Source organism: Anticarsia gemmatalis, chromosome 13 (assembly GCF_050436995.1).
Source record: "Anticarsia gemmatalis isolate Benzon Research Colony breed Stoneville strain chromosome 13, ilAntGemm2 primary, whole genome shotgun sequence".
NCBI classification, from domain to species: Eukaryota; Metazoa; Arthropoda; class Insecta; order Lepidoptera; family Erebidae; genus Anticarsia; species Anticarsia gemmatalis.
Genome location: NC_134757.1, coordinates 6,616,247 through 6,640,848, shown reverse-complemented (window position 1 = coordinate 6,640,848; position 24,602 = coordinate 6,616,247). Strand labels below are relative to the sequence as shown.

Here is a 24,602-nt window from a genome sequence, read left to right as displayed (position 1 = left end):
AAATTGTGTTACTTACACGATTTTCTTTTATTTAAAGAGATATTTCTTTAAACTGGTATTAGCAGTCTGCGGGAGATCGTTGGTTAGGGACATGGGATGAGAGAAATGATTTCACTAGGGTAAAGGGTAACAGAAAAAAAATAATGAACTAGATTTGGTTTCGCTTGTTTTATTTCAATCATTTTGCTCTTACAAAATATGTTCAATGCAAAGGAACATGACTCGTCACAATAAAACATGCTTCTTAGTACCATTTTGATTTATTTATATTATATTTTAGTTTCCATTCAGCATAACTATAAATAATGCGGGTCACATAAAATGCTCATAGCACAATATAGAAACTTGCAAACACTTTGTAACAAAATAGATACATAACTTTCCTCTTTGTCTTTTCTCTGCGAGAAATGCTTTTACACTATTATCATAGTTATGCCAAACCTCACATCATAACACAACGAAGCAACATGTCCCTTAAAAATAATCTGTCTTACCAACAATTTCATTTCATTTTTTTTTACATTTTATGAAGTTTTTATTTTTGCATTCATAATTCTATAATACTACCTAACTAAATATTTACCTATACTATGCTACTGTCTAGACTAGTCTGCTGGGTAGAACACCACACTATATTAATACACATTGGACAAATACATTCGTATCGACACTTTCCGTTTTTTTTCATTTAATTTTCTTTCTTTACACTTATTCAACTACATAACGAAAGAGGTGAAAGCAAACGTTGTTCAACTGAAACTTATCAAGAATGTGTTCACTATTCTCTTATCCTTACCTAGGCGCGGCGCGAGGCGCGTGCGCCCGGTGCCGGCTTCAGTCCATTCAAATTAAATTATTTAATAAACTAACAAAGGAAACTACCCTAGAGCCGGCAGAGGGCGCGCGAGCCCCGCACGCCGCGCACGAATATATTAAATCTAAGGCTCTATGCTATCTATCTTAGCGTCGAAACATTGTTTTGCTATTCTAACCTATCTATAATTAAGCCTAAGTTCTAATCCTAGCCGTCCATTCGTTTTCGTGCCCGTAGCTTCACTATTCACTGTATCGACTTTCCGTGCGTTCGCTTATAACTAAATGACTTATTTTTAAAAACATCTACTTAACATTTCTAAGTTCGACATGATTTTCTGTTGAAACATAGTTTTGGTTTTCAAGACTTGGTTCCCCAATGCGCATCTTTGTGCTCACTTACACATCGTTTTGCTCTCACTACACACTTGGTGTACAACAAATCATCGTCCGTAATCTCAAAGTATCTTACCAAGTTATCACACATGTCAAGAATGTTGAAGTGAGTTAACTAGGAACATCTACGTTTTATGTCGAATTCAATTTACATCATGTGTGAAAAATGCAACGATTAGACAGCCACATTATCTCCTTTTAGTTGTTAATACAAAATATTTTACATTATCACTACGTTTATGAATACGGTAAGTTCTCTATTACCTGTAAAAATATTGTGTAAAGCACATGCAACTGCTATATTGTATCCATATCATCTGTTCTTTATTACTTTAAAGGAAGCTGAAGGCACTACCTTGAAAAGAATTTATTGCTCTTAAACTGGAAGGAAAGCATTAGAAAAATAATTTGGTGCTAAAATACCTTTGCTCTCGACGGTGTTATACTACACAGGACCGTGCCACGCTATTACTACAAGTCACTTAGATGAATACTTAACGTGTGTGCTCATTTTGGTACGTGTCTATTCTAAAATACATATACGTTTTATATAAACGATTTACGGAAACAACGATTTGCCCACTGGAATGAAACTCAAACGGTGGAGCGAGGAAACCATAAACTCAAATACGGTACGTTTAAACCAAGGCTCGGTGATTCTCATACACGTGAAATGAATTAATTTAATACGTTGACATCAATTTTAAATGCATAAGTTTAGCGGAAATATCTATCGGAAGACTGCATTTACAGGAAGCCACAGTGTACGTGGAACACTAAACGATCAATACTTAACTAAGTACCACGCGACGTCGGTACTACATTGCACTTTATGGTTATTTAATTTTCACAAGTAAAGGCGGTTCTTAATCAGTTCAATAAAATTTGGCTTGATCAGACATCATACGAGTGTAACACTGATCTACGGAGTATTATTATGGTTCAATACGTTTACTCGAACGTTACACTAAGATAAATCTCACTTTTAGTTAGACGTTGTGACGTGAGTTTCAGTGTTTCGACGAACCGATTGTGATGAACTCATTGCGATCGTACAGTAGGTACAGTGAGGCAGTCAGCTAATACAACTACTATCTGGGGCTAGGTGCTTGCGTTACTCAGTACTCAGTAATACTCAGTAATACTCAGTCGCAGTAGTCGCGAGTCGCGAGTCGCTCGACCGGCGGGACTCGGCCTTACTTATGCCTCTACGTGAAGATGTTAGCAGTAACATACTAGTTCGTCACTAGTGAACATTTCTTGAGCTAATGTATGTACATTTCAAAAAGTAATTCATTACGGAACAACAGTACAGTTTCAGCCTTTTCCTGAATAAAATAAATGAAGTTAACAAACGAAATACAGATCTACTTATTCGTTCAAAATCTACGTTATTCATTCAAAACCTGTCGTCAGCTAGTTTCAGTTCCTGTATTGTTTCTTTTAAGTCGGTTCACAGGTTTTGAATAAAGAGGTTACCGCTTAATTGTCAGTTAAAATACAGTTAATATATCAAACATTTAACTAGTCTTCAGTCCCTGAGTTGTATAAATATTTTCCTACTTCTTACTCGACTTTAATGATTTGTATACTTTGGTTCTGATGAAACTCTTGACGTGCCAAAATAGAATTAAACAGTTGCGATATAGTAGGCTTTTACTCGTACCCATCAACAATGTATATACATGTATACATATCCATGTATAATTTATATATATTCAATATAAAAATATCAAATTTCATATAAAGTCATAAAGTGTACCCAAAACCTACGTGATGGTACAAAAAGTGCTCAATTACACCAAAACGGTGTTTACACTTTGGATTTCAAATCCATTTACATTTTATAATGTGGAAATCAATCGTGGAATTTTTGTTTGAAGTTTTCTAGTGGAATGTGCCGACCGCCTACAAAATAACAACTACAGTTGATTCAGTACATGATTCTCAAAAAAGGATCATTTCATTAATCACGTATTCAAACATGTGTTTTCAACGTACAAAAATTTGTATAGACTCGTAAAATGTATAAATAGACTTTACATACAACTGCTTATTGCTAAATGTTGCCGTATCATCAGCACTGGCGTGCCACATAAGCGCAGACGTCATCGTTGGAAGTCATTTACCCATCCAGTAGTCGTAGTACACGGTCAGTGTCGCTGACGGCTGAGTGTGTCGCGCTCGTCCGCGCTCGTCCGCGCTCGTACGCGTGTACGTGACAGTACGTGACAGTTCGTGTACGTGAACGCTACCTAGTACATATTGCAGTCCTTTATGAACCAAAATGCGGATCAGAAATATTTGGAAGTTAACAGTAGGTATACATAAATTCAGTCTGTGTTCGGGTTTGGCAACGACGTTATTGTTATTGAACAGTTTGTTTTATACTTGCACTTAGATGCATTGCATGCAGTAAATCGAACAAAACGATAACTCTATTTGTGATGAGAAAAAATGACTCTAGAAAATTAATACAATTGTACGTACCTCTCACAATTAGCAGATTTGATCGGCGAGGTGATTATGTTTATGTTATTGAAAAGTAATTTAGTTTTGGCTAATTGCCACACACGTGGCCCTTGCTCGTCATTAAGCCGTACAAAATGAAAATCGCGATCTTTGGAAGACTGCGGCGGTATGAACATTTATTCAGGTAAATAATACTGTTTCTTTTAATAATATTCATACAAATATTTGGGGAACATAATGAGTTAGAGCACCATGCTAAACGTATTATAAAACCTACATAATTCGCTCTCTCGACTGCGTCCCCGCGGCGGAGACGACGGGTGTCTCCTGCGCTCAACTTATTATCCTTCACTACATAGAGCTGCCTGAATTTATGTTTTCCGACTATAATAATGACGTAACGAGTGTATTTTAAAAATACTTACAAATCATCGGAAGATTCTAAATCCCCGGCATTTTATCGTACAAGATCTAATCGGTGAACCCACCATTTCTAACCCTTACACACATAAACTTTCTTTAATCTTTACATTTTTTGTAATATTTTTGATTCCATGATATGACCATTCCCACTTATCCCTCTACCCGACTCTCAGATATTGCTCTCCTCATATACTCCGATGTTAACTAAAATTTAATTTAACTCAGATGACACAAATGATAAATTTTCAATAATATATATATATATAAATATATACTTCTACATATTGTGAATCGATTGCACCATTTGTTTGATTTCAGTGATGTTTATAGTTTAACCGTCAGAAACAACCAGTAACATAACAGTACAGTTACAGTTTCCAATATGACACTAGCAATCAAATAATATAATAAAATATACCGATTTGTTTGCACCGAGGACAAGTTTAATTTGTCACTTCATGCATGAAAACACTCTAAGCTAAAATAAATACCTAACTATCTTAAATACTCTTGTCAACATGTACGAAATCTGCGCCTAAAATCTTAATGAATTTTCATAAAACAATAATAAAATTATAATGCAAAACACTTTTAAAAATTGCAACTATATCTATACATCAAATCCTCTCCTCGAACCGTCAAAAGACCTCATCAAAACATCACAGCAAATCGAACGTCCAGCATAAAGCCAAGAGGACCAGCCAAATACAAAGCCCATCGAGAAAATAAATAGTCGAGGCGATCAAGTATAATAGGCTTAACAACTAGTAGAAGGAGACGCCGGCGGCGGAGGGCGCCGCGCGAGCGGAGCTTTCGATGAAGTCTATAACGGCCGCAAATTAAAACTAAAACAAATTAACATTGTAAAAAGTCACAGTTGCTTTGATTTTTGGCTCGTGTACAGCACGTAGTGTTGTAGCGTGGCTTACGGTCTACTTGGGAGGCGGGTACGGCTGATAGGCCTCGTCGGGCGACGCCGCCGTCGACGCGTGCTCGCTCTCCATCGGCATCTGGATGATCGGCGGGGTGGGGCCCGCGAAGTACTGGTACGGCGGCGACGTGAAGTACTGCAACACAACGAGCACCCGTCTTAGCGCTCTGCCAATACCACTTCATGTCCCCACACGTGTTAATTGTTCACATCGACGTTACGTGGTTATGTATCTTTGCTCACATTATTTTATTGTTTTTTTATTGTAGCGTTAAACAGAGTTCACAACATCAGGCACTTGAGTCTCGTGTAGCAGTTGCAGCATACCGTGTGGCAGAGAAAGCGAGAGGAGCGCTAAGTGAGCGGTGGATCGTAAGCAATGGGACACGGAAGGTTAGAGCGTTCGTACAATTTTACTTAATCACTCACGTATAACTCATTTTCCGGCCTTAAGCTGTCCCAGTTTACCTGGAAAACAGAGAATTACTATCAGTCATTCGTATTGTTTATTGACTGAATTCTCGTATACCATCGGTTTATTCTTGACAAACGATTTAAGGCCGTCAGATTTCACAATCCCATACATTGGACTGCACGTTCTCGTGTACCGTTGGACTCTGAATGTTTGTTATAGGTCGTCTCGGTCATCAGAACTTTAAGAAAGATGCTAACCACCGCACTCCTCGTGTCCCAGACGTTTGTTGAAACAGGTCCTAGAGTAAATAGTGGTGAGACTTACATATTGGCTAGGCACAGCATCGATGGGTATGTGTGGGTGCGCCGGGTGGGTGGCGTGGTGCGCGGGGTGCGCCGGGGGGATGAGCGCCGCGTAGGGCGCCAGCCAGGCGGCCGGGTGCGCGGCGTGGTGGTGGTGGTGCAGCTGCGGGTGGTGGTGGAAGGCCGCCACGCCGTACACGCCGCCGCCGCCGCGGTACACGCCGGCGCACTCGCCGCCAGCGCCCGCGCCGCCCACACCGCTGGCGTACACGCCACTTACCGCCATCGCCGCCTGGAATATATCCAACTTCTTTTGTTATATTTACGTGGTAGTCCACGACTGGTAATCACGGTGTTAAATGTAGTATGCCTTCGATTGAGTTATTTGAAAAACTACTCTTCGGGATGATCAGTTAAATTAAACAAGGTAGGTAGTAGTCATATACTTTATTACTTTAAAGAAATGAAAACTAAGAATGTTCAATTGAATTGAGAATTCTGAATACGTTTGTACAAGGAGGAACAAAGAAATGTAGGTACATACCTACCATGTAGTTGAGTTGGAGTGCACTCGTTAGGCACGACGACTCCACTACCTCGTGATAAAACTTGCACAACTATCGCTGCCGGAAGGCGACTTATGCAAATTTTATCGCTAATGAAGACTTTGAGTTACGTAACCTTACCGGTTCTTTACACGAAATAACTACTTCATTTGATAAAGTAAATTCAAGATAATGTGTACACGCTTTAAATTGTTAGCTCTTGATCTTTTAGCTGTTACGGGTTTAAGTAACGGTTTAGGAGGTTTTCTAAAGTTGTCGCATTTGCACTACTTTTGTTAATAGTGTAACAAAACAATTAGATACTGACTTAATAAGTGGCAGAAGAATGGATTAGTAGTTCGTATAACAATAGATTTAACAGTATCTGTACACTAGTCTTAGAAGGCATACATAAGCAGTACACACAACGCAGTAAATTATTAAAGCCTAGTACCTGTGTTATAGACTCATTGTTGTCCCTCCATGCTCTGCCGTTGTTATCGCCTTGTTTGTTGTAAAGCGCCTTTTTCTTGTTACCGCCGTCGGCGAACTTAACTAGTAGAGGCTCCTTAGCTCCCGGGATCGGGTTCCCATTGAACATCTAATAAAGAGAGGAAAAAGTTTTTTACAATACACGTACTTATATTATGGGACGTAAAAACTTATGTTTTGGTTACGATTAGATAAAAATGAATTAGTTTAGTCTTGATTTATAGTTTCAATTGGAATCTTGCTAAGATGTGTTGTAAAAGATTACACTTATATCTGGCACAATTTTTCACTTTGAGGCAAATATTGGCATTGAATGATGATATAGAGTTCCCGTTCCTTACTTGAATAATCTGCTCGCATTTCTCTCTAGATTCCATCCTTGCAAAGCCGACTCCTTTGCTCTGTCCGTGGGGGTCGCGCAGGATCCTCGTGGACACAACTTGTCCGAACTTGGCGAGCAGCTGATCGACATCGTTCTCCTTAAAGTGCGGCGGCAAGTTCGCCATGTACAGGTTGGTCGGGTCCTGCTCCTGTTGCTGTAAACCCCCAAGTAAAAGCTGAAGAATATGCTCTCAATATCTCACTACATTTGAATAATTCTGTGACAATGTCTGACAATTTAACTCCACTGAATGTGGCCAACATGAATTACAGTTGTGCTTGGATTAAAGTTAATTAATTGAGAGCTCAGCACATTAAGCTGGTGTGGGGTTAAGCGACGTGTTAAGCCCCGAAACCACAGTAAATGCTTTAAATAAGTGCGTCGGTGACTGAAAATATCATTGCGTGGTTTCCGCTTTGCGTTTCACCATCAAGACAAGCGTCACCAACATCGGAATGACATCAAGTACTGCTTTATTTACATGTAGAGAATGTATAGAATGTAGAGAATGTGTAAGTGTGGATTAGTAATGTTGGTGTCAAACGTCGGTCGATATCGCCGAATGCATTATCGTACCTTGTTCTTGGATATCTATCGGTTTGTTTCTAAGCGTTCATTTAACGTGTCTGTGAATTGAAATTGTTCTTAGAATGTTAAAAGTAGCTTGAAGCCCGCATAGATTATCTAGACACTGAAGCCAGCTCTGACGTAATTCAGCAGATTGATCTAATGTACTAAGTATTACGGAGGTGTTATCAACGACATGGGCATATACATTAGCATAGAGATTACGAAGCTAGTAAAATTCGCATACACACTAATTTAATATCGAAAGCATAGAAATACCCGAGCCCAGTAGCGATAATATAATTATACATTGTTATAATTAACGCTGAAGCATACGACAATAGTATAGAATTAATAGGATGAAACAATGTCTGAAGTTATAGATTAAGTAAGCGTTATATTGGCGACGATCTGCGTACCATTGAAGGGATAACATACTTACAACACATTAGTGTTACATTGTTCTGTTTGTGATAACGCTGAGTACGCTGACACACTAATTACCATTCGTGTCGCTTTCCAAAATGGACTACACAAATGAATGATCGTGTACTTTGGTGGCTGTGTTAATACCGGGACAGTTCGAAATGTTTATCGCCCATATTGTCGATGATCTAAACACAGGACCTACTTCAGCTAGACAATTTAAAAAATCTATTGAATCAACAAACGAAGGCATTATGTTTCTGAAATAAGGATCACGTCAAATATTTCAGTTCAAATTACATGGAACGGGATGCTCAGTTATGCTACATATGCACAATGTCAAATCTAGCAATGTTACAAGAGAGAGGACACGCTCTTTATGTTCAGTTATGTATGTATTACAGCACTTCTCAGATAGATAACAGGGTAAAGTACTAAAGCTATAAGTAAGGGAAGACGGAATACAGGTTCGGATCAATTGGAGAGGCAACTGTTTAAATGGAGCTAAATCTGCCTACTGACTGCTTTACTAACGACCGATATAAACGAAATTATGGAGCATAACACGATTTCAACTCTCGACACTGAGTGTATCTGTGAGTTAAATTACATTTTATACGCGGCTGAACTGTTTCTTACACTTGCGCTACATTTCATTTTACAGTTGCCAAACCGTTCTGTTTAATGGCTTTTGGACATTAATTACTTAAAGGAGCGGGATAAGGGAGTTAATTGTTAGTGTTCGTTTGGTTCTCAGAAGGCGAAGGAGCAGAAACAGTAGACGATGGGATGATAGAGCGGACAAGGAGCAGGCGGTTAGTCATAATAGTATTACTTGCATGCACAACGTACACGGTTCAGTCTACGCAGGAACCAGATACCCACTTTAGCCATCTGGGCCTGAACACCTTTGGCTTGTAATCCTTTAACAGCAGCCTCCGCCGACGCGATCGTTTCAAAATCTACAAAACCGTAACCTGGGAAAACAAAAGTGAAAACATTTTATAATAAAGGGTTACCTTAGCCGATTCTGGCAGCGTAAGAAAATTGTTCTCTTTCATAATTTCGATGACTCATGCTTGCTCTTATTTGTTGAAACATATATATCTAAAATTCCAAAGAAAGAACAGCTATGGTACATACATCTGATATGTAACTAATGAGCGCGAGTATATTGCCTACTCGACAGTAGCGTGATGGAAATGTGACATCGAAAAACGTTAACATCGTGATGAACATTAAAATTACTGTGCATATTTCATATCGAGGTAATAATATATTTTAGTATCATCTGTGCTTATAGGTGCAATATAATAGTGAACATGATAATATATCTACTAGAAAAACAACAGGTATATAAAATAAACATTTATATAAATATGAGAATGTCATAATAAATATGAATCAAATCGAATGTATCTAGTGTTCGTGCATATATTGGAAAAAAGTCTCACCATAGATGGATTAGTTTAATGAAGGTAGGTATATGGTATTCTAGAAAATATTAATATTGTTTTAAATAATTCAATTACGAATAGTCGGTATTAATGCAAATCTATTCAAGTAATAAATTGTAAAACAATATTTTACATACATACGTGAGATATCTATGCACAGATTTATAACTATAAGTAGTTTACATGTAGTAGATAATAACATTGTTACTGCTATGACAGTGTAAAAGAGGACGTACGGGTATGAATGTTGTTTACCTTTACATTTATTCGTATTTTTATCCAATATTGCTTTTGTTGAAATAATGTTGCCATACCTGGAAACAGAGCATCAATTAAAACCGGTAACTGGAGCTGACACATGTAGGGGTATACGCGATAGTGAAGTGATAACACTTACATCTGGCACATTTGTACAAGGTCCTTATCGGTGGTGTTCTGGCTAAGGCCACGTATGTAGAGGTTGGTGCGGCTGAGCTGCTCGCCCGCCGCGCCCGTGGTGGACGCCGAGGAGGCGGGCGGCGGCGGCGCCGTGCTCAGGCTGGTGGAGCGCGTGCCGTTGGCCGAGCCGTTAGACGACGACGACGACGCCGTGTTGGCCGGCGACGCCGCCGTCGGGACCCGGCCGCCTGCCGCGCCGCACCCGCCGCCCATGCCAGAGCCCGAAAACTGCAATATTAACGCCTATATTACACTTTACGTCATGTAAGCACCTGTAGAATGGAGGAAAATATGGTACAGTCGTGTGGTTAGAAATAATATTTGAAATCAAAATCAAATCATTTATTAATTTATGAAAATATATTTTTGTCAAATGTTGATACTTATGATAGTGATTACAATGATTGACTCTGCAACTACTAATCTAGTCTGCAATAAATTAAATCGTAGAAAAAATTAATGACGATTACATAATAGAAATTGGATGAAGACTCTCACTGAATTGAATTGTTAATAAAAATTCTTTATAGGTTTACCAGAAATCCATGTTTCATTAAACTCAATATTCCGTGTACAATCAAGAAATGATGTCGATGATGACTACCTATTCTAATTCACGTGATCAGAGTGAAGGTGTAACGCGGAGTCGGAACGATTATTTCCACCGGATCAAAGTGATAATATGCACGCTCCTCGCTCGCATACGTGGAAGTAGCGTGGAAGGAAGGAGCGACGCTCGGCGGGGCCCCGCCGTAGGCGACTTCATTGAAATAACTGTTCTGAGTGAAACGCGTTAAGTCGTAGGCTATTAGTTATCTAGTCGGCGAGTAATGAATAGGGAGGAGTAATGAGCGCATGCCGATTCAGAGCACGCACCCTTAATCGACTCGCATGCTCGATGCCGAGTTAAGAAAGCCAACGGTACGGTACCGATTGCACGTGTTTGGGTATCGCTACAATTTGTTAATGGATGAACAGTTAGTTTGGATTAACGAGGAGGCTTATACAATATAGAAATAGAATGTTGGTTCAATAAACAAGTAGTTAACTTGAAAGCGTTAATGAATGTGTCGTAAGAGCTGTATACATGATCGCATAAACGGCGAAACGACCGGTTGATAACATGAACATGGAATTGATTACGTGGATTGGTATAATCTTATAGAATGACTAACTATTAAACGAGACATTACACCACGTGTTACGATGAAATAATATATTGATTTTAAAATGAACTGTAACACAAGTGTAATTTGTCATGTGTTACGTCTGTTCCAATGCCTACAATATTGTCTACGTGGTTGGTTCTGTTATTTGCATTTAGTTAACATATTAATCCCATAAACCGTGTGTGTCGTTGACGTAACAACTCATCACGCTTGTAGTTACATCTGTGCCCATAGTGGCATAGTGTTTCCGTTGTATATTATTATGAATCACGGATATTTTGTTTTTAACTGCATTTTTCAATCGACATTGGAACTCTACAATTCGACGAGTAGAATAATATATGTTTTACTTTTAGAGCGCATGCAGGATGACATTTTGCCGAACGCATTTGGATTCGTAATCCAATTGGCATCTTGGGTAGTAGACGAGGGTAATTGGACCAATTTGTGTTAACTGCCGGAACGACCACCGCTGCGATACATACGCCAACATAAAAACAAATTAGCAAAATACGTGGTTTATAGGTCCACGCCACCGACGACGCTTTGATAACGAGAGAACGTGTAAATAAACTGGTTATGTTGTTTAATACCCGCTCTACATTGTCTTTTATTTTGCATGGAGGATGATTTTCAGTTTTTTTAAATACCTATTACTTGACAGCAGTGAATTATATTTATATACCAAAGAAAACTGTGTAAACAGCTTTCGTAAATATTACCCACTGTTAATATTAATTATTTTCATAGCTGGCTGTAGAAATATTATTAAAAATGTAATTTATCGGGGCACTATCGCTGTTGTGTTTTACATATATCTGCCAGAAGATAAAAGGTGTAGATAATTTCCAAATAAAAAACCTTTAGTGAAAGTAGGACAGACGTCAATAACAGCATCATTTAATGATGTTATTATTGTTACATATAATTGACGCACTTAACAGATGTAAAGATCACTGTTAACAAGACATCATTTAAGTGGCAGTTAAAAAGGAAAAATGTCCGATTACCGCTATTAAAAACTGTGTAGTCTACAACGAGTTCACATAACGTCGGCCACCTGTGCAATTTACTCAATTTAACTTTATTATCTGCTCGGAATTTTGGATGGGTAATTAAGTGAGTCAGGGCAGTGTCCTCACGGGACGAAACACCCAAAGTTTCGTTACACTTCGGTCCATGTTTTGAGTTTGTTGACGGAAACTCTGCTGTAACTGTGACCGAGATTTAGGCGTTTATTATGCTTTGTAAATGCTTGAAACAAATTGTCGTTGTCGTGTCTCGGTTGTGAATAGGCTAGCCCGACACTTCCTGCTGGTGCCGAGTAAGGGATTATGCCAGTTGGACGGACAGCAGCGTCCGGCATGTATTGATAACATCAGACGACGATCACCAATCCGTCTGCCAAAACGGATAGCAGGAAACATTCGTTGTACTGTTATGTGGGGGACAAAATCAGTAAGTGACTTTTACGAGCTCATTGATTGATGTTAAAGCTTATAAATTCCGATGTGTTACTACGTAACATTTTGTTTGTTCCGCTACATTATACATAATAGTAAATTATGTCAAAATTAAGGTTACGCGGTGCGTACTTTTTACAAATTAAGTCTACATTTTGGCTGACACCGTGTCTTCGAAGCTCGAAATCCTCGCGACAAGTAAGTTCCAATCAGTCTGGCTTAGCTTCGACAGATGTCAACGCTTCAAAATGCGAAGAGGTGAGAGGCGACGTCACTGAGTGAAACAGGAAGACAGTTCATGACAAGTAATCATCACGGTGCGAAACTTACTCAAAGTTTCCACGTAAGTGCTGTCTTTGTGGAAACTTTTGGCATGTTTTGTGAACAAACGATTTCTTATAAATTATTTTCCAGAAGTCCTTCACTCACAAGGGTTTTTCCGCGAGAACTATGCGAGTGTCTCAGAAAGAAGTTCAAATTTATATCTGAATCATAAAGATCGGTGTGACGAAAGATAAGTGTTTTATAGCGAGTAATGGGGAAAGTCGTGAAAATCCGAGAAGATGAGTATAATAACCGACCCTCACAAAAATTATACAAAAAGCGCCAATAATACCTACTAATATTTGGTGCCGTTATCTTACTATTGTGACTATTTTTTCCAGTGAAAACAACATTTTAACAAGTTTCTTCTTAACTGTGTTTGTTTTCAAGTTTGTTAATATTAATAGATTGTATGTAGTGGATGTTAATATATAGTCACTGAAGATATTGCAAATTATACTCTGCTGTTTAAATATTCTTAGTTCACTAGTTCAACGCTAGTGAACTAAGATTAAGAAGAACTTCATTAATATTTGCCACATTGCCACTTGAATTCTGACAAACGTCATTGACAAGAATAAATATTTGTAATTATATCAAGCTGTAGGTGACAATCAGCGTGCCAATGTATCAGACAATTTTTAATTTTGTCAACAGTAAATTTTAATGATGTAACGTGAACTCACGCAGTGGGAGCATATGACTGTGGCGATGACGTCACTCGCAGCGTGGCGTACGAGGGACGGGAGAGGCGCGGAGAGTCTCAAAGGCATGGTGTAGGGGGTGGGAGATAGCACTCAACAGTTGGTCTCGGCTCGATAGCGTAGCGCGTGCGTGCCTCAGCCAACGTCACATGGTCGGCGAACACGCAAACTGAACAACATTCTACTGTAACTGTTCTGCACTCGAATTTACAATTGTACGTCTACCCGCGCTCGTGCACGTATCGCACGTTGCCTCAACCTTAATTAGGAACATGAAATTGGTGTGAACTGGTCCGTTTGAATTTTATAATGAGTTTTATAAACGATGGAATTCCGGTTTCAATTTTAAAGCGCCCGCGCGGCTAGCGGTGCCGGCGTGCTCGCGGTGGCCGATGAATTCACACAGCCGAATTCGACTGATTCACGCCGAAGCTCACGAAATGAAACATAAATCCCATTCAATCTATTTAAATTGAGCACTCCATTTGTTTTATCGTCGATTCAATCAGGAAATCGATCAATTCGTTCGCCATTTACTACGGCGAGACAGTTCTCTTGATGACTGCCTACATTTATTTAGATTGTGATATTGTCATTACTAACCACTCTCTATTTATTGTTATTCAGAGCGTCTTGTTAAAACGCATATCATATACGTCTTTGATCAATCGTTAGATTGGCCACATATTGACATGCCTTGGTGTAGCCTTATGTAACGCACATAATTATCCATGTCACACCACAGTTATAAAGCTTAACTCTGAATGTTTGTCAACTTGGCCAGCGATACTTGGGCATGTTGTACAAAATAAAAACTTTATCAAAATGTCTTTCAACTCGCGTTACACTTTCAGCGGTTCTTCAAGAAGGTTAACGGGAAGGCTTAAACACCAATGATTATTTTTTAAAATTTCAATTCTTCTATAATTACAAATCAGGTGTTGTTAATCGCCTAGTACATAACTTACCTATGAAAAATACGAATACCAGCAAAGATAAATAGGGTTGGTACGAAATAACTGAAACGAGAATTCGTGAGTGGGCAGGCTCGCTCCGTGATGGACGGCTAAAATGAATTACCTATTGCTATTAGCCTCTCTCCCACTGATTACTAATTGCTGGCTGAAAATTGCTGGACAAAGCAGTAATGTAATTATTCCACGTACAAATTATACTAAAGCTTGTCACATTGTTCAGGTTACAATAAATACTGAACCTCAAAAATAAAATCGTTCGCTGTGAAATGGTTCAGAACACTGGCATGGTCGAATTTAAATATCGGTAGCGGACTTACCCGCTGTCACACCAACATTAACATTAACATAATTCAACAAAAAAAATGCCCACCCTACAGGGAAAAATGATTCTTTTTTGCTGTGCCTTCTGACCCGACCTATAGTTCACAATATTGGACAAGTTTCGCCGCCCAAGACTGTACTTCAACCGCATAAAAACAATTTGATGGAACTTACATTACTATTTTGAAGGCGCCTGATATAATTCATGGGCCAATACTACTGCTTGCTGAACGTTAAATATAAAAAAAACATAACGAGTGTTAAAGTATAATGCATCATGTGTATGTTAGGGTGCGTCCACATCTGGCGAATGTGCCGCGAATGTGCAGCTCGCGAGCCGTTTGCGAGCTGCGCGCGTACAATTTTGTTCGAGCGCCGCTCCTGCGCCGCCCGCGCGCAGTTCACGCGCAACCTAAGCGCCGTACGCGATCAGCGCGCGGGCGGCGCGCTAGCGGCTCGCGTCTTCCTTCCACCCGCGTCTCAATCCCCGCACCCCTAACGCCGTTGTCTCTTTTTTTTCCTTTTTATCTATACTAATATTATAAAGATGAAGAGTTTGTTTGTTTGTTTGTTTGAACGCGCTAATCTCAGGAACCACTGGTTCTATTTGAAAAATTCTTTCAGTGTTAGATAGCCCAATTATTGAGGAAGGCTATAGGCTATGTAACATCACGCTACGGTCATTAGGAGCGGAGTAGCAACGAAAAATGTTACAAAAAAGGGGAAAATTTTGACCCATTCTCTTAGGTGACGCAAGCGAAGTTGCGCGGGTCAGCTAGTCAGTAATATAATAGCTAATGATGCAGCAATTATATTAAAAGCACTAGTGTCGTCCGACATCTTCGAAAGTACTGAGCCAGTAAATGGAACTGTAAGCGCGAGGATTGAGTACGCGCAGATCGCGCGCCGCGCGCACGCCTTTATACGAGCCTTGTATGAGTTGCGCTAAAGAGGCGCACCAAACTATTGCCGTGACTGCACGCGCGCAGCTCGCCGGCAGCTCGCAAACGGCTTGCGACCTGCACATTCGCGGCACGTTCGCCAGATGTGGACGCACCCTTATAACTCATTTATCAGTAATTTCAATATGGGCTCGAGGAGAGAAACACAAGTGAATGTAAATGCGTAGATACATTTCTATGTGTTTTACAAGGAAACAACATTGTGTCACCGACGCATAATGTTTAATATAATAACCTTCTTTCGCATTCGGGTAAATATACGTCAATGGAGTACGATAATATGTTTCCGCGGCAGCCGCTCACGAGGGCTAGGGTCCTTCACCTTCCGCCAGAGCCGAAATAAATCTAATTCCTCGGATGACAGATATCAGCAAGCCTTGTTTATTTATACTTTCACCCCGAGATATAGGAGGGTTGTACTACGTACACGTGGGACGCACTCTGCCCCATTGTACCGAAATAAACTATTATACCCACAACACTCAACACATGCACATTACACGATTAGATAATAGCGAAATTTTACATTTACTTCCTGTGGATGTTTCACAGTATCACGCGGACGCATCCATCGACCGTTTACAAGTAATTGATGAATCAGTATCATTTACAAAATAGACCCAGTTATTCGTATTACCTTGTTCGACATTGAAAAAGGATCTCCTAAATATAAATTATACGGCAGCGAAACCTTCCAAAATAAATGTGGTAATTTCATTTACAAAAAATTCCTCGCCGCGAATACATTTAAATATATCAGCATAATCTTTGAGTGCGTGCGTGTGAAAATGAACCGCTAGGAAGTGAAGTAGGTATGGGCTAGTACGGCTCTAATGGCAAACGATGAGAGAAATGGATGCTTTAATGTCGACTCTACCTTTTGCTACGACCAAATATTAATATCTTGTACTCTACATACAAACCAAAAATAACAAAGCAGCCCCGGATGGATCTCTACAGGACTCTTGTGGCGGATTAGGGAGGCCTCGGACGTAAAACGCATTAGAGTATTAGAGTAGAGACACTTCTGTCACTCCTTGCGATAAAAACGTTGGGTCCTTTACTAAAAAATGTAACCTCTATTTAGGGCTGCCATATTTGGGAAGGGGCGCGATGAATCTAACAAGCTTCGGAGTTGTGACAGCCCCGACAGCTGACATATTCCGGTCATTAATCAACCAGTCATAGATATATGTTACGACTACGAACTGGGGACTGGGAAGTCCGATCAAAGTCGGGTTACACTAAAAACTGGGACAAAATACTAACTTATTTAATATTTATTTAACAATGGATCCACAAGCATACATCCTATTTTGAAATAGTTTTTTTTTTATTTTGGTCAAAAGGCATTATTCATCTTGTATGGACTAAAAGGGTTGTACGTAAAAATACGTTTTGATAAACTTTTATTACTGTTTATAAATCTGATCTTGGGAGTAATTGACATTTTTCTTAAAGACTCCCGACGAATAAGCAAATCAGATAGGAGTTAACTGCAAGAGAAAGTGTACTTATTTATTCCTAGACAAAATAAAATTGCTCAAGAAAAAGAAACAAGAGCGAAGCAAATCGCATAAGCGAGGTTCTTTTTCAAATGTTTCCCAATGTAAAAAAACGAGTTCAGCATCGGCGCGGCGACCATGAGATAAATCCTGAAGGAGACGCGTTGTAATAAAACACGTACGACGCGGGGAGCTACATTTTATTTCGAAAAGCGATAAGGGCGCGAGAAATTCCTTTTACGAGATTCCTGTGGAGGGGAGGGTGGTGAGGTGCAACGAACACGCTCTTTGTCCAACATCTGGTTTGTGTCTGCCTCGTAAACACCCGACCGAGACTTTGTCGAGTGCTCCACGACACTTCATACAAACTCTGATTAGCTGACAAACAACATTTAACAATATTTACGACACCATCTCTGGACCTACAGTTTTTGCTTTGACGTTAAAAACGAAATAAAATGTAAGATTGCTTACTTTGTTTCTGGCGAGCAATCGTCGAGTAAATAATGTATAATTTTATAGTATATTTACATAGTTCACAGGAGCCGATGGTTTAATTTACAATCACCAACTGCTGTAGAGTGTACGCAAATTTTCCTTACTATACGTAATATCCTGTAGCGTAGCGCCCGTACGCAAGTACATTGTACAGTGCCGAGCAATATAGTGCAGTTACTTGTAAATTAACTAGTTTTATGCAAATCATGATCTAGTTGTGTTGTTTTAAGTGCTCCGAGAAGACATTAATCACATAATATTGTTTGTGTGTAATGCATAACGAGCAAGAGCCGTCGTGGCGGGCGTAGAAATTGATGGAGCGGTGTCAACGCGTCGACTTCGCGGTTAATTATCCAGTCCAGAGCCGTAGGCAACGTAGCTATTATCTGGAGTCGGGGACAGCGGTTTGCCACTTGCCAACTTTAGCTCGGCGCTTATTGATAACATAAATTCAATATTCGTGATAGAGTTATCAATTAGAAACTCCATTTTGGTTTGTTTACACGAGGAAACTGAGATTAACACTGTTAACAGTCACTTATTAGTTATTAGTGAGTTGGTTGAAAGCAAAATGTTTCACAATGTTAAGGAAACGGTCGTGGTCCGGCAGCGAGCGGAACCACCGGGCGCGCCGCTCGTAAATCCGATCATAAAGTTAAACACACCTCATTAGAACATGCATAAGATGGCGCCGTCTAAAGATTCTACTTTATTTATGGTGTACTTGCGTCCTAGTCACGAGAGGATGAGGGTGGTGCGATATTGATGTACGTCATTTGTACCGCCATTATTTTTGTGCGGAGTAATTTGAATGGAGCGTCTCAAGCGAATTTGATGGGTCTCGTCTCATAAGAGAGTTGATTTACTAAAAGGTATTTTCAGAAATTGTTATAGTTATAAGAATTGGTATAGATAGATAGTTTCAATTATAGTATTCTTTATTTTGGAACAATATACATAAAATTTACCATGTACAGTACACATTAGGTGCAAGAGCACATCCAGATGATTATCCGTTAAACCTCTTCCAATCTAACAATAATAGCACAAAGCATGGAAAAAGACGTGACTATTCTAAGGTAAACTAAATTCCAAAGACACAACACGTCTTACAATGTAAAAAATTGACCGCAGTCCGCAACGCATTGTGGTAAATTCAAAGCAGCCACAAGCGATTGTGTTGTGGGCTGTGGCGTCTGCTGATATTGATCTCACCACGTTCTGGTTATGAGGAAATGCCAAAACACGTTTCGGACGTTTATTAATGCAGCCTTGACAGGACAATTAGTTGTAGCCGAACATAAGGGGTGTTAAATTAAAAGCTGAGTTGACAAGAGCTTAACTTTGTGGAGCTTCCAATTTCGGAATGGAGTTAATTTGATACAAGACTCGAGTAGTCTAGCACAACTAAATAACTGAGTGCTTTCAACTCAATTGTTACAGTGTTAATGTCCTTAAAGATATAGGAACATTTTAAGGACTTTGGCGACTTCACTAATTCTAAGAACTGCATTTCTTAGGTTTTCAAATATCGTGTTTAATAGGTCCAAAACCTAACCACTTGCGTTGATGCTAAAATTAACATTTGGAATGAAAATAACTGTTTCGATGTTAAGCACTTAGGTAACAGAATTGCTTAGGACACAAAAAAGTAGAGTTCATGTAGTCTAAAAATCCTGGCCATCTTATTTAACAAAGGAATAAGTATTTGAATACAATCAGACAGGTGTAGTTGTTGGTAAATATGTTACTATCTATCTCACATGAGTAGAATGGAACGTGATAGAGTGATGTGCAGTTTTATAGTAAAATCTCTATGATGAGAATGGTTTAGCCTTTAATCCTTGTTAATGTTTGAAATGAGGTTTTGTAGTAGTGATAGTATAAGAGTGTGTACCTGGTGCTGCGTGTAGGGGCTCGGCGCCGTCGCGTACGGCTGCGCCTGGGGCGGCGGGTAGCGGCAGGGCTGCGGCGCGTACGCCGCGGCCCACTGCTGCGCGCCGCCGCGGTACTGCGCGCCCGCGCTTGCCATGCGCGCCGCGCACGCGCCGCCGCCCGCGCCCGCGCCTGCGCTCGCGACCGTCACGGCGCCCACGCCCGCGTTACTCGCTGAACGACAACCGCCGCTGCTCTGTAACACACGACACACAAACACCTCAATAAACATCAACTTACAAGCAACAACTATCATCTAAACAGATCTGAAAAGTCTAAATCGAGTCTCATTTTTGTTTTATTGTTGAATTGAATTGTTCTCATTCATTGCGTTTAGGTTTTAATTAATTTAAGTACTAATCTAGAACAGGAAAGGATGATTAAATGGCGATGAACGGAGCGACGACTTGACAATCTTTAGTGGCAAAGATCTCGTCAAAATTGTGTTCGGTTATAATTTACTAAGAGCAAGTAGTTAATCAGGTTTATATCCAATGTTAAACTCGAGTATCTAACTAAATAGTTTCAAATTAAGGATGTGTTGGTGATAATCAGTCTATTGTTATGTCTTTGAGATTATTATGAAGTTACATAAATCGAATTTAGAGCGATCTCAACTAACTCAATTATTTCAGCAGCAGGATAAAGTTGGTAAATAAAGTTAACGTGAATGTGGATATAACTTTTGCTACAAAGCGCCCGTTCGCTTCTATAATAGTTTATACTCAATGTGCCAACGTGTCCGCGACACTTTCAGTAATGGAGAACGCTAGTTACGCCTAATCTGTACAAACATAAGTAATTTACAAACTTCTGTGTTAGCCCCTTTCAGTTCAGTAGTTCGATTAAAGTGTGTAACCTATATTATGAACATTGCTGACTATAAATGTTGAACATACGTTTCCTTTACATTCACTTTATGAAAAGTTTTCTCGAGAATAGATAAATATTGTGAATAGAAGACGGATGCAGGTACCGAGATGCGCACATATCTAAGGATCCGCCATTCGGTTGCATCACGACACTGACGTAGACATATGACTATAACAGATTGGCATCTGTAGTGTGCGCCGAGAGCCGTGACGAAGCGTGTCTGCAGACTTTCGCAAACGTCTAGAATACCTTACACATGCACGTATTAGGTGTGTACATAGATCTGTAAAGACGATGTCTCTAATCTGTTAGGTTTCTATTTGTCAGAGCCGAGAAAACGGTAAAAGTATTGCCATGGAAATGTGCACAATCATGCTACATACTGTGTCACCATCCTCGAGACTACCTTATTTACTTATATACGAGTAAATTTATTTACCTACAAGCAGTCTTAATTAATCGAATGCCTAACTAGTACTGTAAAACTAAAAGAAAATTATAAACAAGGATTGTAAATTACCATTGATACACATAGAAATCTTGCCAATATAATAGGATATAACGAACAGCAATATACAAAATTGCTAAAATACCACATAGGTATAATTTGTTTTACGAAGGATTAAAACGCAATTATAATAAAAACGGTCTTCAGGTAGACGATTCTGTAACATGCGCTTAGCCAGTGCAATTCTGCTTAACGACGCTATAGTAGAGCCATCATTATGCGTAATAGAAATTTTACGCTATATCCTGTAGCGACTTTGTAGTCGTATTTAACTATTCACCGATAATAACTCATAATGTGTGCAGTGTATACGTATTTTAACCGAGTGATAACGTCCGCGCCGTCGTGTGAGATGTGATATGAAATTTCATTGTCTTTATTTGTTATTCCGGGCGAGTCCGTTCTCCCAAAATGAGATTTATAGTAGCAATAACAATGTATAATTTCACCCGGCGACCCCCATCTAAGGACTTAATTATTTGAGTCACGGAATTCGAAAAACCCACTAGGAAAGCCTCAAGGATCAGGGCTTTGTTGTCCCTTTTTTTTTCTCCGTAAGTAGCGCTCTTATACTTTTAAAACTATTTTTTGCTATTGAAAAAAATAGGTGAGTATGTCTGTAGGGCGATAAGCTGGCAATCCGCTTAGGGTGCGTGGGGGCACTGACAAGGAATTAGTGTAAAATATATATTTTTGTCGTTGGAAAAGTAGACGTGTTGAATTTTACACAGTTTTATAGTAAGAGGTTTGAAATATTGCTTATAATCTAGTACTTCTATGTGAATGACTTTGAATATAATCTTCAGAAGTTGGCCAATCTAAATTATATTTTTACATTACATTGTATCATAAGGCCCAAGGAGTGATTTTAGTACCCGTTACTTACGATTTTATTACCTGGATTATTCCTCGCAGGTTAATACGGGACAAATAAGAGATTTGTTTTAAAATCCACTAGCACTCATAAATCAAAGTTTGTACATACATTATTTAAACGTAAGCAAAAGTATGAGATAGAGACACGTACTTATTTTTCAAGTCGTAGAGCAGGCGCAATCGTCAAATATATGTAGCGAGCGAGAGTGAGGAAAACACAAATGCGGCACCGAATAGCAGAGAATTGATACTCGAGCCAGTGTTCACGTCGTCTTCTGTTGAGAGCTATTGCGTTTTCTTGTTGTGACTCTGAGAAGATTTAGTTTTATGTTGAGTGGGATTGTTGGCGTCTGCGGGTCGCGCCGGCACTGTCTCGTCGCCCGCCGGCCTGCTTGTTGCTGCCTCCCCACCCCCTCCTACACTAAAGATCCGCTTTTAATCTGGAATGGACACGCCTGTAACTATAGCCCCATGAGTACTCCAATTGCCAAGAGAATATATATTTACTCAGCGGTTTTACCGAGGTCGCGGTTCTCTACTTATGTGGATAAAGGGTGTCATTAGGAACATTGGTGAAGATTACAAATTATAACGTTCTTGTCTCTAAGCCAATTTGGCAATTAAGTTAATACCTATATTCTATTAGCTGTTTGTTTCTCTGCTGTAACATCGAAGGAAATTGAGTTATACTAAAGCTGTTATTAATTATAACCTATTTTTAAGGTATCACGAACAAGGGACATGAAGTGCAATTAATTGTTCAAAAAACTATGCATGTATTTATTAGTGTTATTTTCGGAAATTTATTTCATATCTAATATATTTTTAAAATTTTCGATCTTAGTTTAATTAAGAATATACCTAGATTAAATAATCTTGCCAGTGGTTACGGTGGCACCTATTTCTCATTACCTGTAAGTTGATTGTTATTCATGAATGTAGCCTACATACAACATGTCGGACTGGTATGTTTCAGGAAATTATATAACTTGCCGTGAATAAGTAACAGACATAAGTGGCAACTTCAAGTTAGTGCCATAATTCTCTGCAAAGATCACTCGGTTCCACTAACAAAGTTATTGTCCATTCAAACTTCGATGGACATAAATTCGATACGGCAAGGAATCAAAATCGAATTCAATTCGGAACGGGATAGTGTCTTATTTCATTTCATGACTTTATTGTGTTTCGCCTTTATTTAAAGCGAAAGTGCCTCTAGTGAGATTTCACTGTTCGTTTAATGGAATTACACACGGATATCACATTGGCTTGTTCAATTTAGCCTCAGTCTCGTTTCCAGCGATGTTCGTATAGACTTTAATGTGCTACACTTTAAACGTTAGGCAATAAGAGGCAATAAAATTGGTCCCTCGAGCTGCTCCTCGACATCGAAAAGAAAGACTGGGATCAAATAAAGTAAGTATTAAATAAAAGCGTTGGTCGACCACTGATTTAAACCGGAAAGTGGGAAGGCTTTATCAGATTTCAAATTAGCCTTCAAATTTGACCGCCATTGGGCAAAGCTAGCAATCAATTGACAAATAGTCAATCAAGAAGTAATTGGGCGTAATCCTATTATTATAATTAAGACGGCAGCGCTGTGAAGGCTAAGTGAAATTCCTAACAGAGTGGGCGATGAGCAGACGAGGTCAACCCTTCGCTGCGACGGCTCCGTAAATTAGAAGCCGCCAGACATTTCAACTAGTCGCAGTCACATCTTTGGCCCCCGCCCCTCGGCCGTCGACCGCATCTAATCCCTCCCGCCTCCTCTGATTACCAGCAGCTCACAGCGGCCCGCAAACAAAGCCACGATGACGAGCGCAGTTGTCTTCCCTGAATTCCGGATACCGCTCCAAAATTGTTAGAACGTCGGCAATGTAAATAATTTGTACTATGCTACTGTCGTTGAGATTGTTCACATTGTTATCTTACGTGATTAGTTATGGTATAGTGGCTCGGTTATTAAGAGACGGACTCTATACATTTCTTAGCTTATAAATCTTGCTGAACTAGATAAGGATATCAGTGGCAAAAATATATACAATCTCAGTGTGTCTGAGTGTTTGAAGTTTGGGTGAAATACTCAATGTTAAGTTCAATGGCTGGACATGCGTTATAGAGTCATGGATTGGTATCGTTCAACTTAGCAATTTCGCCGAACTATATGTAAAAAAGTTATTATTTATTTACTTTGGTAAAAAAAACATTTTATCTCACCTAGGTCATTAAGTTAAGCGTAAGTAAGTACATAAATGGATGGAAAAATCATTGTTATTGAATGCTTGCAATACTACCACATATTTTTATTGTCTGTGCCATATTTGTTCGAAAAGCTGATAATAATTGAATTAGTACGCCTGGATAGATTGCTTCAGTTATAATGAGTAGCAAGTTATTTTACATAGCGGTGTTGTTCTAAGTGAATCAT

The 24,602-nt window shown here is 39.3% G+C and overlaps 1 protein-coding gene across 8 annotated transcripts in view; it reads right to left on the bottom strand.

Annotated features, from left to right (window-relative positions):
* Positions 1 to 149: 149 nt before the first annotated feature.
* shep (RNA binding motif single stranded interacting protein alan shepard) overlaps positions 150 to 24,602 on the bottom strand; it is a 108,965-nt gene continuing 84,512 nt past the window's right edge. For 4 of the 8 annotated variants that reach the window (XM_076122223.1, XM_076122227.1, XM_076122228.1 and 1 more), the window contains 9 exons: positions 19,880 to 20,113; positions 10,019 to 10,287; positions 9,877 to 9,935; positions 9,017 to 9,141; positions 7,131 to 7,325; positions 6,752 to 6,898; positions 5,775 to 6,059; positions 5,465 to 5,503; positions 150 to 5,171 (listed from right to left, as the gene is read on the bottom strand). In XM_076122223.1, coding sequence (XP_075978338.1) covers positions 5,037 to 5,171; positions 5,465 to 5,503; positions 5,775 to 6,059; positions 6,752 to 6,898; positions 7,131 to 7,325; positions 9,017 to 9,141; positions 9,877 to 9,935; positions 10,019 to 10,287; positions 19,880 to 20,113 — 1,488 coding nt within the window. In that variant the 3' untranslated portion in view covers positions 150 to 5,036. The remainder of the gene's footprint in view (positions 5,172 to 5,464; positions 5,504 to 5,774; positions 6,060 to 6,751; positions 6,899 to 7,130; positions 7,326 to 9,016; positions 9,142 to 9,876; positions 9,936 to 10,018; positions 10,288 to 19,879; positions 20,114 to 24,602) is intronic. The other 4 variants (XM_076122224.1, XM_076122230.1, XM_076122225.1 and 1 more) reach the window with 3 other exon arrangements.